Consider the following 18,511-nt stretch of genomic DNA (forward strand, 5'->3'; position numbering starts at 1 on the left):
TTCCTTTGTAGCTGTAGCATTTGATCTCTAATTTAACTTGACGGGAAGAGAAATCCCTGTTAGACTGTGGAGCTTTATTAGCATTTTGTTGACTGGCATCAACCAGCTGAGCTGCCTTCAAGGGCTAAGAAATACATCCATTCAAGGTGCTGAAAGAGCCAGATCTCCTGCACATCCCAGGAATAGGATGGATTAGTCACTTGTAATTAAATCAGTGAAGCATGAATGAGCCTGATCTTTCCTAGGTGAAAGCAGGGACGTCTCCAATACAGGCGTGGAGGCATCTAACTGCTGCACGCCTCTAAAACAGGGCTGAACACCCACTTTTCTGGTTGTACACAGTGTCTTCAACTTCCCATTCAGGGTCTTGGAAAGCAAGAGATAACTGGGTTTGTCAATGGTGTTGCAAAGTGGTGTTGGAGATGCAGGGCAAGGCGGGAGGGGAGACGAGTTGGTGGGCTGGAGGGGTCTGGGTTGGTTCAGCTGCACGTCTCATCCTCTCCTTTTCTTCTCTTTGCAGTTTTCTTGCTGTGGTGGGGATGAGTACCGAGACTGGGAGGTTAACCAGTATCACTCCTGCAATGGCAGTGGGCTGCTGGCATGTGGGGTGCCCTACACATGCTGTATCAGGAAGGTAAGGCAGCCAAGGCATGAAAAGTGGTTTTATTTCAATCAGTATTTCAGCAAAACACCTTCTTCCAGTGGGTTATTACTGCAGATTTCTGTGCTGTAGCATCTTGCAGAGTGGTTTGAGACCACATCAGTGTGAGACGCTAAATAAACTAAGAAATATAGCATAGAATCTTCCAATGGTTTGGAAGGGACCTTAAAGCTCATCCAGTTCCAACCCTCTGCCACGGGCAGGGACACCTTCCACTAGAGCAGGTTGCTCTAAGCCCTGTCCAACCTGGTCTTGAATATATATATATGGGCTACACTATTTTAGTAGGCTCTGCTGTTTTAATGCAAAATAAATACCAAAGCACTGGACTAGTAATGCCAAGGAGTTGTTAGAAATGTCGAGTTCCTGTTTTTCATCCTAACCTGTGACATAAAATGGTTTGGAGGATCCTTTTGCAAAGAAATAGCAGCATCTTAAAAGAACTTGGCTGCCTCTCAGCACTGATCTGAATGAGCTCATGTCTTCTGCTTTCCTGTCCAAGAGGATAATTTTCTTCAAGAGGACCTGAAAGGAGGTTGCAGTGACATGGGGTAGGTCTCTTCTCCCAAGTAACAAGTGATGGGACGAGAGGAAACGGCCTCAAGTTGCACCAGGGGAGGTTTAGATGGAGATTAGGAACAATTCCTTCCCCAGAGGGTGCTCAGGCATTGGAACAGGCTGCCCAGGGCAGTGCTGGAGTCACCAAGTGTTCACACCCCGTGTAGCCGAGGCCTTAGTGCCATGGGTTAGTGGTGGCCTTGGCAGTGCTGGGGCACAGTTGGACTTGGTGAGCTTAAAGCTCTTTCCCAACCCAGTTGATTCCATGATTCTCAGCTGGCTGCTGCAGGGTTTAGTGGTATGTGGGGATCATGTTTGCTGGTGTCTGCTTGTAATGAGGACATTTTTGAGGGTTGTGCTGAAAATGGGGCCTGGGGAGGTGTTTGGATAAAGAGCCACCCTTGTGCAATGGAATAAGAAATGTCTCATGGGCAAGTGCCATTGCAAGGCTGCATCTCCAACACACTGTGAGTTGGGTCGGATAGAGATGGAGAGAGCAGGGAGTGGATTTTCAGAGCCATTAGGGTCTCCTGTGCTGATTTTCAGAGCTGAACATCAAGACACTCCCCACCAAGCAGTGCTTTCCTGCTGAGATTAAGCTAAGTGCTCTGACACCCTCTTGTTGAATACAACCGTCCACCTCATCGCAATCAATCTAACACATGCTGTGGATAAAATGCCAGGAGCTGGGCCAAGGCAGGGGGAAAAGTGCAAATATCCCTGGTTGCTGTGACCAGAAATGCCATAAATGGTGCTAAAAAAGTATTTGCTGAGCATAATCCTGGTTACAAAACCTCCTCAAGGTTCAGGGCATCAGGAGCATCAGCGTTGGCTCTGGCTTTATTAATAACAATGTCCCAGGCTTTAATAACTGCACAAGGAAAATAGATCATTAATCTTATATTGTAGTTGGGTTTTTAATGGAAAAAGAGAGAAATCTGAGGTGTTTTAATTATCAGTTGAAGCCTGACATGCAAATCAGCTGCAAATATAATTGTCATCTCTAATCAGGGCCTTGATTAAGAACCCTAAAGCTCCTGAAGATGGAATTAGAAATTCATGTGGTGTCCTTTTTGTACTATGAGTGAGGATGTGTTGGAGAGAGTCAAGTGCATTTTTCAGTATTTTTAGGCTCCTCATGGTTTTGGGTGACAATTTGGTAAACAAAAGACCTCAGTGCAGAAGGAAATACTGGAGAGAGACGAAATCACAGATGATTCACATAGTAGGGTAAGAAATAAGGCAAGTTTTTGGCTTCCTATTGCAATGAGCTGGGTCTGGAGGATGCTCAAATGAAGCAGTGGAGCAGCCAGCTCCTGGGAGGGAAAGTCCACAGTAAATCCTCTCCATTAGTGTCAAGAATTTTAAAGCTCATGAATGTGGCTCTGACAACCAGAGAGGTTTAATGGGAAGTGAGACCTCACTCAACGCATCTAAATCTCCATGAGCAATAAACCCTGTTTTTGGGCAGCACAGTAAGCAGGCAGATAGATGTGGCCTCGTTCTTCAGAGATCTGATTTTGGCACTGCAGGGAGTGTTAGTGAAGAAATCAGCCGGACACAGTAGCAACAGTACCTGAAATGGATTAAAGGAGCCAGCTCCCTTGGGAGATTTCTGCTGTCTGCAACATGAAACGAGCTAGTAAAAGCATAGTTTAACCAACAGAGTGAACATCCCATAATTGCATTTACCATAAGCTCCAGCATGTCTATTTGGAGCTATTTGCTGACCTTAAAAAGGTCAGCTCCAAATAGCTGACCTTAAAAAGGTCCCACCTGGCTGAGAAGGTGGGAGAAGCACGTCTGGATGAGAAGGTACCTCTGTGTGATACTCTGGCCATACCTGCTTGGGTCTCAGTGACACACAAGCCCCACTGAAAACCCCTTCCACCAAAATATGTTACTTGAGGGCTGAAGGGAAGATTTTGCATTGGCCATGCAGGTGGAGGGATAACCAGGGACCACCCGAGCACACATCTGAGGTCTTTTGCATTGGGTAGAGATGAACATGATGGTCTCCCCACTGTGAATAAGCTTTTTATCAACCAGTTATAAATTTACTGGGTTTTAGGGAGAGAAAGCCTTCTGTTCTTGTGCCCTCCTTCTCTATTTGTACCTTCATGAATGAAAGATGGAGAGCGAATCATTTTGTCTTAGAGGACCTTCGAGATTGACGTAGAGGTACCAGAAGGAGGTTATTTGGAAACTTAATATTGTGGAAGGAACAAAAGATGCCAATAGGAGCAAGCCATGAGATACAGCCCCATCCATGCGGGATGCGGGTGGATACTGGCTCCATCTGGAGCTATGGAGCCAGGCCGAGAGAGCTGGGCTGGTTCAGCCTGGAGAACAGAAGGCTCCTTAAGGGGAGACCTTAGAGCAGCTCACAGTGCCTAAGGCACCTGCATTTGCTTGAGGATGTGAAACTGGATCCTGATCACTTACCTGTTTTTCTGCCTGGTTTTCCAATGTATTTGTGCCTTCTCCAGGGAAGGTGCAGCAGAGCTGTGCCTCTGCCAAGTGCGGTGTCTCCAAATGCTTTGCGAAGTGTCACTGCCGACACTTGGCACTGCTTTTGAGCAGAAAAGCGGTTGGTTAAATAAGAAGTGCAAAGCTTGCAGTCCTCTGCCCTCAGTGGCTTTTAAATGTCTGCGTGTTGCTCTTTTGTGATCTTTGAAGTCATCAAAATGTATTCTGGAAGAATAAAGGCTTGTGTCTTGGTTTATGCTAGAAATCCAATTCAGCTCCGACCTCTTCTGTGCAAGACCTTGACAAAAGTGAAGCTAGGCTAAACCCTTGCTTTTACATCTTCCATACTTCTCCCAAATACAAGGAGCTGAGGGAATTACTTGGACAGATTGGCAGGACTGGAGGTGACTGAGAAACCCTTCATTATTGAACAAAAGAAGGAAGAAAAGTGATGAATTTGTGCCATAGGCAGATGTGTTCAGAAAACCAAAAGCAATGGCGTTTCACCAGAAGGACTCCAGGGAAGTGAATCTGGAAAGCAAGGGCAACTGAAAGCTGTCAAGACAAGTAGTTTCCATTTTTAATGTAAAGCACATGGGCATGTACACATTCTTTATACCACTCTAGGCGACAGCATTTACATTAAGAGCATTGCAGCTCCCCCTTATGCTGAAGGCTTCCCATTTCATGGTTCCAACCTTGGATGAGATGTCTCCCAGCGATGCTGATGGGTGCTTTGCTGCTGATCTCCAGATTTCCCTGCAATTTCATATGCACAGATTAATAAGTCTCCTTAACTATGCCCAGTGTGTAAATAGTGTCTTGAAGTAGTGAGAGATGGGATTTTTGATAGCACTGTCAGTAATGTGGTAGGTACAGAAGCTCTTGGTAGGGTGGCACTGGAATAATTTCCCTGCCAATTACTTAGAGGAACAAGTTGCAGCTTTTAGGGCTGGAGTCTGTCTGGAGGTGCACATTTCTTTATGCTGTGTCTTGCAGGAGAGCATAATCCACATCTAAATGAATGTGCACATTTCTCTCTTTCATCTCGGTGCCTCCGAAGTGTGAGATGTTTTGGGTTTGTTGTTCAGAAGCTTTTACTGGTTGTCAAAACCATCTCTCTGAAAGCATCATAATTTCAGCACATGATTATTTGATGGGCACAGAGTAGGAGTATGTGGTGTTATGGAAGCTGCTGTTTGAGCCATGAAACAAGCCAAAAAACAAACCCAGCAGAAGATCAATTCCAAGAGGTGCAAAGTGTCCAACTAGCTCAGGATGTGCTGGAGCTATTCTCTGGCTTTGCTTTCTTTTAGGATGAGCAAGAATCAGTTTTGTAACCCAAAAGATATCTTTTTCCATCCTGGCAGAAGCAGAAGAAATACTTTTGAGGTCCTGAATAGCAGTGTTTGGCTGGGATTTCTCTCATTAGCTGTAGCTCTTGAAACATTCTTGTTGGCCAAAAAATCTAAGCCTTCGGGATGTCTAAAACCTCCAACAAAGTGGTGGAAGACTTTGGGTAATCCCCTCTTGATTTCTGGAGAGCCCAATACACTTAATCCCTGTGCAATTACCTTTATTATGAAGGAGAGACGTGACTGAAGGTGTTAGAAAAGGCGGCTGGAATTGAACAAGAGGGAAATGAAAGGAAATGTTTTGAAAGAGCTGCTTTGCTATATGCTAGCATGTTGTGGAGGTGGTCCTGGCTTGAATCACTGGAAACATGTTAGAGGGACCCGGACATCCTCTGGAACATCAGAATCTGGAGACAAAAGTGATTAAAAAACAAGATCAAATGAAAACCCCCAACAACTTACTGCCAACGTGCACGGTTTCAGCATTGCACTCGGGCAACATGGAGCCTATGGCAGCAAAGTGAGGTTTGGGAGTAGCTGCTTGGTCAAGGCAACTGGGTGAGCTCTTCTGCCTCTTATTTGTTATCCTTATATCTTGTATTTCCTCTTTGGCTTCCCCCAAGCCAAGTCTGTTCACCAATTCTCTGTTCACAGGTCCCTGGAGAAGTCATTAACACCCTGTGTGGATACAGGACACTTAATAAAGAGGTTAGATTGGATTTTTCCTTCATATATATGAGACTTGCTTCTCCTTCCCCCATCCCAGTTACCTGCAGGTGAGCTCTTCCACACCAAGGATGGCTGCTGTTGCAGCTGGATATAAAATAATTTCTATTGCTTTTCTCTGGCATCTCAGGGTGTTGTTCAGGCTTGCAGAGCACAGGCAAGCTCATGGCATATTTGGATAGTGGCCTTTCTGGATCAGCCCCAAGAAATGCTGGTCCTCAGTTGGGTTTTGAGGCTTGGTTGTAGGAGAGAAGCTGATTTTGAGGCCTTCAGAGGTAACCGCAGGACTGTATCACAGCAGAGAGCTGCAGTGTCTCTGTGGATCTGCTCTGTAGCTCTCAGTTTTTTGTCAAGAAAACCTAGGGAAAGGTCCAATCCAAGAAATCAATTCCCAAACACTTCTCGTGTCACTCCTTTGGCTTGCAAGAAGGAGCAAACACAAGAAATAACATCTCCCCCCAACCCAACGTCTCAATGATGCTTCTCTCTGCTCTTCTTGTAGCGCCTGGAGCTGCTCGACATCATCCATGTGCGAGGCTGCATCCACGCTGTTGGGCTCTGGCTCAAAGACAACTTTGAGGCCACTTTGGGCATCGTTTTCTCCCTGCTGCTTCCTCAGGTACGTGGTGGATCCTGCTGGAGTCCTCTTGGCTTCTTTCCCTGTGCTGGAGGAGGAAAGAATTAATTTTTAGTTATCTCCCTTCCATTTACATCTGAGATTTGTGTCTTGGGTGGCAAATGTCGCAGCACTTTCTAGAGCATCCTTAGCAAAATTCATAGCTTAGCAAAATTCATAGCTTAGCAAAATTCATAGCTTATGACTTCTAGCTGCCTCATAACACACTCCTGAAATGTAATTATTGACCAAGTAATAGCATCTAAAATCAAGGCATGCATAGGTTCGCAAATCCTTTTATATTTGTTTTTATAGCTCTCTTCCAATGGAGCATAAATATTAACCAAAATAAACCATAGTCATAAATTTAGCAGAATTTGTAATGCCTCATAAAACCCCTTTGCCATTAATGATGCCTGAAAATCCAAGCAATTTTCCAGCACAGGTAATTAAGCTCTTCATCATAGAATCATAGAGTGGTTTGGGCTGGAAAGGACCTTAAAGCTCACCCGGTTCCAACCCCCTGCCATGGGCAGGGACACCTTCCACTAGAGCAGGTTGCTCCAAGCCCCTGTGTCCAACCTGGCCTTGAACACTGCCAGGGATGGGGCATTCACAATCGCAGAATCACAGATGCTTGATGTGGAGAGGAATTTTGGGGCTATCCCTTTGCAACGCTGTGGAGGAATGAGGTGAATATCTTGGATCTTTCCAGCATTATCTCTGGCAAAGCTGTGATGTTTTAGTGTTAAATTTGATCCTTTTTCTGATTCCTTTTGAGGCTCCCAAGCAAAAGGTTTCTTTTTATCACATTGGATGTAATATTGGGTTTGCCCTGGAGGTGTTTGGTGATCTTTCCAAATATGGGGGGTTTATCTAAATGGGAATGAAATTATTTTATCTTTTTATGTGTTTCTGCTTGCAGTGAAAGGTAGAATAGTGCTTGAATAAAGCAGGATCTGTTGGAGAAATATGTGGCACATTGAGCTCATTTTTCAAGGGACGGGCTTTCCTTTTGAACTCTCAGATGGTCCAAATAGAAAACTGAGGTGGGGGACTATTCTGTGCCCAATCCTCGCTGTGATGCTCCACATTTCTAAAGTGCTTTCTCCAAAGCATGCAAATGAGCAATGGACTTCTGCTGTGCTACCACTAGGAAATGCAGCGGGCACAGAAATGGGGTGAGGAAGTGCCGGGATAGAGGCAACTACTTCCATCTGCCTCACAGGATGTCAAGAGCCCATTACAGGAGCTGCCTGTTGTGTTACCCATTAACCTGCCAACGTGATGCTTTTAATTGGGAAGGATGGGGAGAAGAACCAGAGAGGGCAATGAGCCTTGATGAATATCAAGTGCTTTTGAGCAAGTGTTGTGATTTTTCTGTCGTGCCGTTAAATGCTCTTCAGATGAAGAACCTTGTTCTTCCCATCTGCTCACCATTTCTGGGGTTTAAATATAAATCAGATTTGATTCTGTCAAGTTTTGGAGGGAATTAAGTTATAAATGGCCATCTGTGTTGCCAGGAGCTGTCAGCCCAGAAACAGCTTCATCCCCAGCAGCTGCCAGCAGAAAGCTGGGGGGAGAGTATTGTCCTTGAATTGGTGATCCAAGGGGAAAGGGGTTGGCACTGTTGGTGTGGAGAGGTGACAGTGCCTTGAGTTTTGGGAAGAATAAGTGTATTGAGCTGTCCCATCTTTGTCCTTTGGGTCTTTGCCACATCCCACACAGGACATGGTCTCTCTGTGTTACTGCAAACCACCTTGGTGGAAAACTTGCAGGATGCCAGGGAGCAGGTTGGGATCATGATCCACATCCTGAGTCCAGCTTTGGGTTTTGCGCAGTTTTGCTCAGTGTAGCTCTTCCTTAGGATCAAGCTTCAGCCTCTGTGATGGTGAGCAACTTAAGGGCTCAGACGCTGGGGCTTTGAGCTTGGCTGATGTTCATCATCCCAGCACCTTAGCTTTGTGCTTGGATTTGGGATAAACAACCAGTTCTTCTTGTGCAGAAAGAAGGACCCAAGGCATGTGGGCATCTGTCTAACTGGGCTTGGGGAAAGCTGTAAATCTGCTGCGTCCTGTTGGGTGTTGAACTGATTGAATGGGTGAGGAGGCAGGTACACCACCATGCAGCAGCTCAGCTCTATCCCTGCTGGTGCAAGGCAGAGGGAGTTTGTAGTTTTATGATTGCTCTTAAATCATTCACGTCTCTGCCTTTTTTAAGCAAGCCATCAAGCAATGGGTGAAGCATTTGAGGAGTGGGGAGTGTTCATTTGTCTTACTTCACTCAGAGCAAAGCATGAATGCATCAACTTGATTATTTTTCTGCCTCTGCAGAGTACCTTTCGTTCTCTTTTTCCTTCTTCCTACGTTTCATTCTCTGATACCAATCCCATCTCCTCACTGCTCTTCTCAGCCAAACTGTGATGCATTTTATATCACTCTCAACAAGATAATTTAGTTGCTGGCACTCAGTGGCAAATCCTTGGTGTGGCTTCGTATTCGTTGTGTTTAATTATGAAGCAAGCGAAATCTTGCAGCAAAGCACAGAAACCTGTGTTCTACTGGCTGCATCCCTACGTTACCTGCCTCTAACCAGATTATCCAAGGAGTTTCCAGGGTGTATAAAACCCATTTGTTGTTAAATTGCCAAAGAACATCATGCGTTGCTCTTTCCCCTTTGCCATGCCCAGGTGCTCCTTCAGCAGCTTTTATACTGACCTCAAGAAAAGCATTTTCCATTCCTGTGTTTTTGCAGGGCATGTTTTCTAATGGTATTTCATCCTCCTTAGCAGGGTGAAAATGTAGCCACTGTAATAAGCTAGGAAGCAGAGCACGAAAAGCTCTTCAACCCCTTTTTCTCCCTCCTAAAGAAGCAGCAAGTGGCACAAGGGCGATTAAAAAGAACAAATCTCTAGGAGGTCACTGCCAAGGGTTAATATGTACGGACTCTGTGGTGCAGCCACCAAGCTTGGGAGAGAATTAAGTTATAAATGGTGAGGAGCTGTCAGCCGAGTGCAGTAAATTGTTGCTGCCTCCGTTTCACTTAGGTATTTCATCAATCTCCAAAGCTGTACGTTGAGAGCAGTTACAGAGTAATAGGGCATCAGTGGAGAGGTACATGTTCCCTTCTAAGAATATAAATCCAGAAGATGAACTCTTTCACTCCTTAGACTTGCAATGTGCATTTTGCAGGTTGGGCTCTTCATCTTTTGGGGACAGTAATGTTAAATGTTTCCTTGTGCAGAAGGCTTTGTATTGCCAAAGTTCCCTTTGTCTGTGCAAGATTCATTTGTATTTTGTTTGCTTTTTAATCTCTTAGTTGCTCCGAGGGCTGGAAGGTGGTATGTTCTCTAGTGGCTGATGTGTGCTTAATGTAGTAGAAAAGGGGAATAAAAGGGATTTTTCCCTCTGCAGTCCATGACCTCTGTGCACGCCTGGTCTATAAATATCAATTTCTGGAAGGAAAAGTCAATAATAAAAGAAATGGTTGCTTTTTACTTGATTAGCTCTGGGGAAGCTTGAAGTGCTTTAACTCTTCTGTTTAGCAGGATCCAGTTTTACAGCCACTGAAATAGGCAAGTAGCTCTGGAGCCAGGAAGGTGTGTTCGGATGGGAAGCAGTGCAGGAATTCTCAAATAGTGTCATCTGCAGGGTGGTTTTCTCCATAGATGTCACCACAGGGAACCCCTGACTATGGGTGTCACCAAAATACAAACAGCATTACCCATGCAAATTGCAACTATATATATAGTGCAATTGCTATTGCACTATCATTGCAATAAATATATATATATATAGCCATAGAGATGCTGCGAGGGCTGGAGCAGCTCTGCTCTGGAGCCAGGCTGAGAGAGCTGGGCTGGTGCAGCCTGGAGAAGAAAGGGCTCCTTAAGGGGAGACCTTAGAGCAGCTCCAGTGCCTAAAGGGGCTCCAGGAAACCTGGAGAGGGGCTTTGGACAAGGGCCTGTAGGGACAGGCCAAGGGGAATGGCTTTAACCTGCCAGAGGGGAGATTGAGATGAGCTCTGAGGCAGAAGCTCTTCCCTGTGAGGGTGCTGAGGTGCTGGCACAGGGTGCCCAGAGAAGCTGTGGCTGCCCCATCCCTGGCAGTGTACAAGGCCAGGTTGGACACAGGGGCTTGGAGCAACCTGCTCTAGTGGAAGGTGTCCCTGCCCGTGGCAGGGGGTTGGAACTGGATGAGCTTTAAGGTCCCTTCCAACCCAAACCAGTCTGGGATTCTATGATTCTCTTGTCACTTCCCAGTGGGTCTGCATGGACTTATTGATTTCCTTGATGTGCAAAGATCTTTGGATTTATTTTACATGTGCAACTGCTCTTGCACATGCAAAGAGCAGCTACTCAGTGCTCTTGTACCCCCTGCAGCAAATCCTCTGCATTGAAATGCCTCAGAATGCAGCAGACTACAGCTATTCTGAGGCAGGACTGGCTTCTCCACTGAATGCTAGCCAGTAAGAACAGGTAATATTCTAACTTGAAATGAGCTACAAGCAGCAAGTCCTAAGCAGCTGCTCTTCCCTCGCTTGGTGGTGATTACCATCACGGGAAGGAGGGGGAAATGGGGGAGAAAAGCAGCTTTTTCGTTTTTTAGCCTCATATTTGACACATTATCTTAACATTCTCCTCCACAATAATACCTCCCTTCATATTGCAGTGCAATAAAATCAGCACTCATGTTAGAAATCTCTCTACGTCTGGAAAACACGGTGCCCTTGGTGCCAGAGATATTGAATGCATCTATATTCCTGACAGCTTTTTCTGTTTTCATTAAGTGAAAGAGGGTATTTAGAGGCGAGATGGGTTGGATGTTGGTTCATAACTCAGAGGAGAGAGAAGGCTGTGGGATGCAGGATGCTGATTGAGGACTCGGGCTAATTTTATTCCATTCAAGAAATCCCCGGTACCTCGGACGTGGCATCGCTATTGGGAGGAGCAGGAGGGATGATGTCTCCAAAGCTGCTTTTGCAGAATTGGATTCATTTGCATTTAACTTATTGTCAACACAAATCTTTTCTGAATCACTGTTTCATTTAGGGAGGAAAAAAGTGACATGTCTTGCCTTCAAACTTAGCATTGCAAAAGGGTTTTCTTGCTTGGTCCTGGATCAGCGGTGGCGTTTTATTCTGCTGAGTGATGACATGTTAATAGATGTAAATAATGCTAAAGCTTGACATACATTTAATTAGCATTTAAAAACTTCATAAATCCTTAAAGCCTCTGCTGTTGAATATGGATTAGCACAATCTTATAACCCAGACCCATGTGGGCGCTGTTGCTCTGGGCTCTTCCCGCTGTTCATGGAGAAATGGAGCCACCTCCAAGCCTTGGCCTCCTCCATCCCTAACTGGAGGTTTCTGCACCTTCTGAGGACCAAAGAAGGGATGGATATGGGATAGGAGAGCAGGATCCTGACTGGAATTTCCATGGCAGAGTCTCTGGTTTTGTTGGTTTTGGTTCTCCACCAAAAGCAAGCTCCATCGCAGGTGAGCGTGAGGTTGCATAGCCCAATTTTGGTCCTTTCCATGTTTCAGGGAGTGAATGCATCTTGCACAGTTTGAGTCAGGGATGAATGCTGTCTCCATACACAGGCTGAAATGGCTTCACAGACTATTCAGGAAGGAGTTGCCTGCTGAGATGGATACATAATATTCCAGGCAGCAGTGAGTATTTTGAGGGCAGCAGGGAGCTAAACAGATACAGACACAAAAGTTACTGGGGCTGTAAGATAACCTGATTTCAGGCCATTTGGATAACAAAAGGAGATGCTAAGATGATTCCAGAGTTCAGTTTTTCATTCAGCATTTGCAGTTGCCTTTCCCAGCACCCTAATGGCAGGAATCCAGCATTTCTGTAATTCCTGCTGTCGGGAAAGCCCTGTGAGCAGTAACCACACAGCAGCCTCCAGCACCTTGTGTGTTCTTCTGGTGACTAATCCTGTTATCAGTAATTAGGTGGAATGCCAAATAAGCAGGATGCTCTTTCAGGAGTCATGGATGCAATTAGGAAAGTGGGAATGGGGCAAGCTCCAACTTAGGACTTAAAGGAAGGACTCTCCATGTTGGGAGAGCATCTTAAAGGAGGTCATATTCTGCTTCTTCTGACTTGTTGGTCCTGGGGATTCATCTCCAGGTGAATTTGGGAAGGAAAAATAAATATTGAGCTGTTTTGGGGTGGCTTCTGTGCAAGGTGCTCATGTGGATGACAGGATGTTGGAGCACTGTGTCCAGCTCTGATGTCCCCAAGATAAGAAGGACACAGAGCTGCTGGAGTAGTCCAGAGGAGGCTATGAGGATGATCAGGGGCTGGAGCACCTCCCATAGGAAGACAGGATGAGAACATTGGGGCTGTTGAGCCTGGAGAAGAGAAGCTGTGTGGAGACCTCAGAGCAGCTTCCACTGTCTGAAGGGGGCTGCAAGGGTGCTGGAGAGGGACCTTCATCAGGGACTGGAGTGATAGGACAAGGGGTGATGGGTTCAAACTGAAACAGGGGAAGTTCAGGTTGGAGGTAAGACAGAAGTTGTTCCCTGTGAGGGTGCTGAGGCGCTGGCACAGGGTGCCCAGAGAAGCTGTGGCTGCCCCAACCCTGGCAGTGTTCAAGGCCAGGTTGGACACAGGGGCTTGGAGCAACCTGCTCTAGTGGAAGGTGTCCCTGCCTGTGGCAGGGGTTGGAACTGGATGAGCTTTAAGGTCCCTTCAACCCAAACCAGGCTGGGATACTATGATTGCCCGTGTGCTTTCAGCTGGAAGACACTTGTGTGATTTGCTTTTTCCCTGTGGAGTTTTTGCCTCCGTTTTCTGCAGCCTCCTCTGGGCAAATACTTCTCTTTCCTCTATGGGAACAAAACAGTCTCTAATTTCAGACGCGTTACAACCCTTTGCTCTTATCCCCATTTATCTTTCTCTTAATGTTCCCACTTTCCAGACTATTTAATGGATTGATTAGGACCCAGAGAAATGACTAATAATATTTTTCAGCTCCAAACCCAGTATGCTACAGTAGTTACAGGAGACTCCAGCTGATGGATGGTACAGATGTGACTGGATTATTTATTGGCTCTTTGCTTCAAGGAGTGGTTATGAGGAAAAACATGTTGACTACTGCTGAGGAAAAGCCCTGAGGCTTGAGATGGTCTTGCCCTTCTCCATCCCATCTTATGCATTGAAAGGAGCTATAAAACTGCACTGTTTAACTGGGCTTATAGGGGAATAAACCTTATTTTTATGGCTCAGTAGCCAAGGTGGGTGAAGGGTTAGTACAAAAGATGCAGTTGGCACTGGAAGTGCTCTGATTGCCACTGTGCTCCTCGTCAGTACCTGGTCTGCAAATAGCTCTTCAACATGGCTTATCCTCTAACTGTAGCCACCACAGCGTAGCACCGTGAAGGAAACGTCAGTTGAAATCAAAGCAATATGCTTGCAATCTGGTGCTGATGAAAGTGCTTTTTTCTTCCCTTCTCCTAAGGATTTAAAGTGTATTTTTTAATTCCCTTCCAGCCTGCAGAGAAATGGGAAATAAACTGCAGCAATATCTCAAGTTTAGCAAGAGCCTGTATCTCTGCCTCTCGCTTTGCAATGCTCATGGTGACGTCCAACTAATTCACATCCCTCTGTCAGGGCTGAGGGGGGAAACTGTGAGATGGATGTGGCCAATAACAAGTTTAACAATGAGACTGCTGCTTTGGCAGAAGATTTAACTGGGTACTGTTCTCTCTTGCCTGGTGGCCAGGTTTGGAAGTTTGGATGACAGCATCCCCTGTAGGAGAAAGACCTTCAGAAAGGGTTTGCTTGACCATAGTGCTTTTAACATTCATCTTTTGCAGGTGGTCGGCCTCGTGATGGCTTGGCTGTATTGGCAAAAGCTCAACGAGATCTACTCCAAGCTGGACACTGTTGATTTCAAGATCCTGGAGATGCAGGATTTCAGCTTTGGGGCCGTGGATCTCAGCGGTGCGGGCTGGTGCTGGTGCTTGCCCAAGGAAGGGGGCTATATTCCCATCAATGCTGAGGATGAGGAAGACAAGGAGAAAGAAGGCACCATCTGCCAAAGCAAAGTGTGAGAAAGTGGAAAACTTGGAGCACAGCTCTTAGGAAGGTGGAGAATGTTGAACATGGACATCATCATATTTATCTTCTCAGGTTCAGGAGATAGTGACACTGGAAGGTTATCAAAACTGCAATGCACTGTGCGGGCACGTGAGCTTGCCAGGGTCCTTTTACTACCTTCACCTTTTGAAGCATTTCTATATCTCTTTATTGGGTTTTTTGGGGTTTTTTACACAATAAATGTAACTTGTGTTGTGTTTTGCAAAGTTGCTTCCAATCACCGCACACTGGCCCAGTCATGGGGAGGGAAGTGGCACCATCATCATTGCACTTGGCTGTGTTTGCAGGTATATTTAATCTGATCACCTGAAAAATATTGGCTTTATGGTAGATTCCCAGGTATGCCCAGACCCCACAAAGTTGTGGAGCTCACCATGTGCAGAAGAGGCCCAGCAGCAGCTTTCTCTCCTGGCTCTTTGGCTGTGGGAGCAGGGGCCAGATGTTCATGCTCCATGTGCTGGGCTCGGCACAGCCTCCAGTGCTTGCTGCAGAGGTTGCACGCAATTGGACTTTTAGGTGGGAAAGCAAGGAGGGAGAGCAATGCCGGTGGCACCGTTGCGGAGCTCACCATGTGCAGAATATGCCCAGCAGCAGCTTTCTGTCCTGGCTCTTCGGCTGTGGGAGCAGAGGCTGGATGTTTGTGCTCTACGCACCAGGGTATGGCACAGCCTTGAGTGCTCACCGTAGAGGTTGCATGCAATTGGACTTTTAGGTGGGAAAGCGAGGAGTGAGATCAATGTGGGTGGCACCGTTGCGAAGCTCACCATGTGCAGAAGAGTCCCAGCAGCAGCTTTCTCTCCTGGCTCTTCGGCTGTGGCAACAGGGGCCAGACGTTCATGTTCTATGTGCCTGGCTCCGGCACAGGCTTGAGTAGTTGCTGTAGATTTTGCACTCAATTGGACTTCTAGGTGGGAAAGCAAGGAGCGAGAGCAATGCCGGAAAACATGGAGCAGTTTTTCTTTCCAAAGGGCTTTTCCAGGAATCACATCCCCAGGCTCAACTTGCGCCTCCTGAAGGAAGATGGATGTTTGTGCCAGGCTGTACTGGGGGAAAACACCCATTTCTGAAAGTTTCCGTCTCTTCCCCATGTGCTCTGGCTTAAGTTTTATCCCCAGACAAAGAAAAGGAGAGCCCAGTGATTTAGAAAAGGAAGATGGATTTTCTGTGCGGATATGCTGCGCTGGGAATGGTGGTGACTCCCCTCTGCTGGAGACCAACATCTAATGACCAGGTAAGGAATTGGCTCTTATAATATTGCTTTTTTAGCACAACTTGGTGATCAAGGTGGCAATTCCCTCCTGCATCACTAGGGATATAGGAATTAAATAGGGATTAGTCTTCTCTCTGGATGCTGGAGAGGGACTGTTCATCAGGGACTATAGCGATAGGACAAAGGGAATGGGTCAAACTTATTCAGGGTTGAAAGTTCAGGTTGGATATAAGGAAGAAGTTCTTCCCTGTGAGGGTGCTGAGGCGCTGGCACAGGGTGCCCAGAGAAGCTGTGGCTGCCCCATCCCTGGCAGTGTTCAAGGCCAGGTTGGACACAGGGGCTTGGAGCAACCTGCTCTAGTGGAAGGTGTCCCTGCCCGTGGCAGGGGTTGGAGCTGGATGAGCTTTAAGGTCCCTTCCAGCCCAAACCGGGCTGGGATTCTATAAATAGCTGCAATGCATTGCATCCAAGCCTGGATGGGTGAGTTGAGCTGCACTGGGACACAGGCTTGCAGAGAGAGACCTTGAACAGCTGAATTGCAAAATGATGAGTGTGGTTTTACTAAGAAGAAGAAGAAACAAGTCTGTTTGCAAGAGCTGAGTTTCTGCAGCGCCAGGGGCAAAGGAAACGCTAGATTTGTTAGTGGAGCTTTATTAAGGCTATTTTCGAAGCCGGAGGCTGGCTTTGTTTGGATGCCCAAGCAGGGAAAGGTGGGTGCGTCTGCCGGGCTCTGTCTCCCTCTTCTGACTGCTTCCAGGCTTTACTCTTTAACTAAACGAGAACCAATCACGAGCAGAAGCATGAATAAAACACTTTCTGAACCTCTTTCCCCCTAAGTCCCATTGAAAACAGAGCTGGGAACCCCAGGAGCTGAGCAGGGGGGGTTCAGGGTTTTTTTTTAAGCAATACGGCCAAAATAGGTGGATTTTATTAAAGTTTTTTGCAAGTGGAGAAGGTAAAACCTGCAGCCCATGGAAATGAGGTGAAAATGATTCTTAAAGGACTAACAGGCCTGCTTCCATTACCCGGCCAGCTCCTGGGGCTTCGCTTTTCTTCTTTTTCCCCATCTCTCCAGGAGGTGTTTAGTAAAACCTTCTTAGTACAAGCTGATAAACTCAACCCGCTCTTTGTATTTCTATGTATTTGGGGAAAGAAAGTTAACTTCTATATTTGCTCTTTATTTACAGGACAAACAGCCACCAACATCCTTAAAACCTTTTCCTGGCTGATGCTGGACCCCAGCACAGATGACATTGTATGGGTTGAATGCAAGCAGGTTTTCATGTCTGGATGAATACTGGTTTTCAGCAGGCGGTAAGCAATGGGAGATAGGGAGAAGTCAGGGATTGGAACAGGCTGCTCAGGGCAGTGCTGGAGTCACCATCCCTGGAAGTGTTCCCAAACCATGTAGATGAGGCCCTCAGTGCCATGGGTTAGTGGTGGCCTTGGCAGTGCTGGGGAACAGTTGGACTTGATGATCTTAAAGGTCTTTTCCAACATAAGTGATTTTGTGATTCCATGATTTAGGCACCTGGCTCCCCTATTCCCACAAACAGTTGGTCCGCTAATGCCTGGAAAATGGGAAAGATTAAGCAAGAGCATGAAATCGTAAGCACACTTTGGAAAAGCTTTTCTCCCACTTTTAGAAACATGTTTCACTACTCTAAATAAACGGGATGCCAGTAGCATTCCTTACCTCATCCTACATTTTGCACTTGAAATCACCCCTTGTTTGAGACCTGCTACACGGAAGAGCAAATCTAATAAAACAGGAGCTGGGAAGAAAGTGAGAGCAGGGATAAAGCATCGAACAGGTTTTGCTTTGCTTCTGCTGAGACTCTGGATTGTGCCGTCGAATAATCTCCCAGAGGCGAGAGAAAAGCCCCAATATTGGATGACCTCAAAGCACAAAGTCTGATTTCTAAGTTCTCCTTCCATTAACAATGAGGCCAGTCCTGATGAAGTGCTGGCTGCTGCTTTGATGCAGATTTATTGATACCCCCATTAAAAGGCTAAGCAGGGACGAGCAAGCCGGGCGTTAAATAGAAGCGGACAGCTCGGGAAGCACAGCGGGCATGCTCGTGGGACCAGGATCTGGTTTTCCATGAAATCCAATTTTAGGATGTTTAACATGTTAAAAACAAACTGTGGAAATTGCAAAATAATTCAGTGTGCAACCCTCATCAAAAAAAGAATCCAAATTGTATTTAATGGGCTGGTTCAGCCTGGGGAAGAGAAGGCTCCTTAAGGGGAGACCTTAGAGCAGCTCCAGTGCCTAAAGGGGCTCCAGGAAACCTGGAGAGGGGCTTTGGGCAAGGGCCTGTAGGGACAGGACAACAAGGAATAGTTTTAACCTGCCAGAGGGGAGATGGAGATGAGCTCTGAGGCAGAAGCTCTTCCCTGTGAGGGTGCTGAGGCGCTGGCACAGGGTGCCCAGAGAAGCTGTGGCTGCCCCATCCCTGGCAGTGTTCAAGGCCAGGTTGGACACAGGGGCTTGGAGCAACCTGCTCTAGTGGAAGCTGTCTCTGCCTGTGGCAGGGGATTGGAACTGGATGAGCTTTTAGGGCCTTTCCAGCCTAAACCATTCTTTGATTCTGTGGCCATGGGGCTGATCCTATCATCCCCAGGGGCTTTAGGAGCTTTCTCACTGCTGCTGATGGTTCTCCGTAACTCCCTGAAGAATTTCCTTCCGCTTCTTTAGATCAGATGTCCATGATATTGCACAGAGAAAAGAAAGAAAAGCAGTTTCCCTCCCAAATCCCAGCAATCGAGGCAAAACTGATATGAAAAGAATCCA

At 46.4% G+C, this 18,511-nt stretch overlaps 1 protein-coding gene across 1 annotated transcript in view; it reads left to right on the forward strand.

Moving 5' to 3' along the window:
* Window positions 1-14,710, forward strand: part of LOC115618518 (tetraspanin-15-like) — a 41,507-nt gene extending 26,797 nt beyond the window's left edge. Inside the window, exons 5-8 of the mRNA XM_030510170.1 lie at window positions 521-634; window positions 5,698-5,751; window positions 6,272-6,388; window positions 14,222-14,710. Of these exons, the coding sequence (XP_030366030.1) occupies window positions 521-634; window positions 5,698-5,751; window positions 6,272-6,388; window positions 14,222-14,458 (522 nt within the window). The 3' untranslated portion in view covers window positions 14,459-14,710. The remainder of the gene's footprint in view (window positions 1-520; window positions 635-5,697; window positions 5,752-6,271; window positions 6,389-14,221) is intronic.
* The last annotated feature ends 3,801 nt before the right edge of the window (window positions 14,711-18,511 follow it).

This window comes from Strigops habroptila, chromosome 21 (assembly GCF_004027225.2).
Source record: "Strigops habroptila isolate Jane chromosome 21, bStrHab1.2.pri, whole genome shotgun sequence".
NCBI lineage: Eukaryota > Metazoa > Chordata > Aves > Psittaciformes > Psittacidae > Strigops > Strigops habroptila.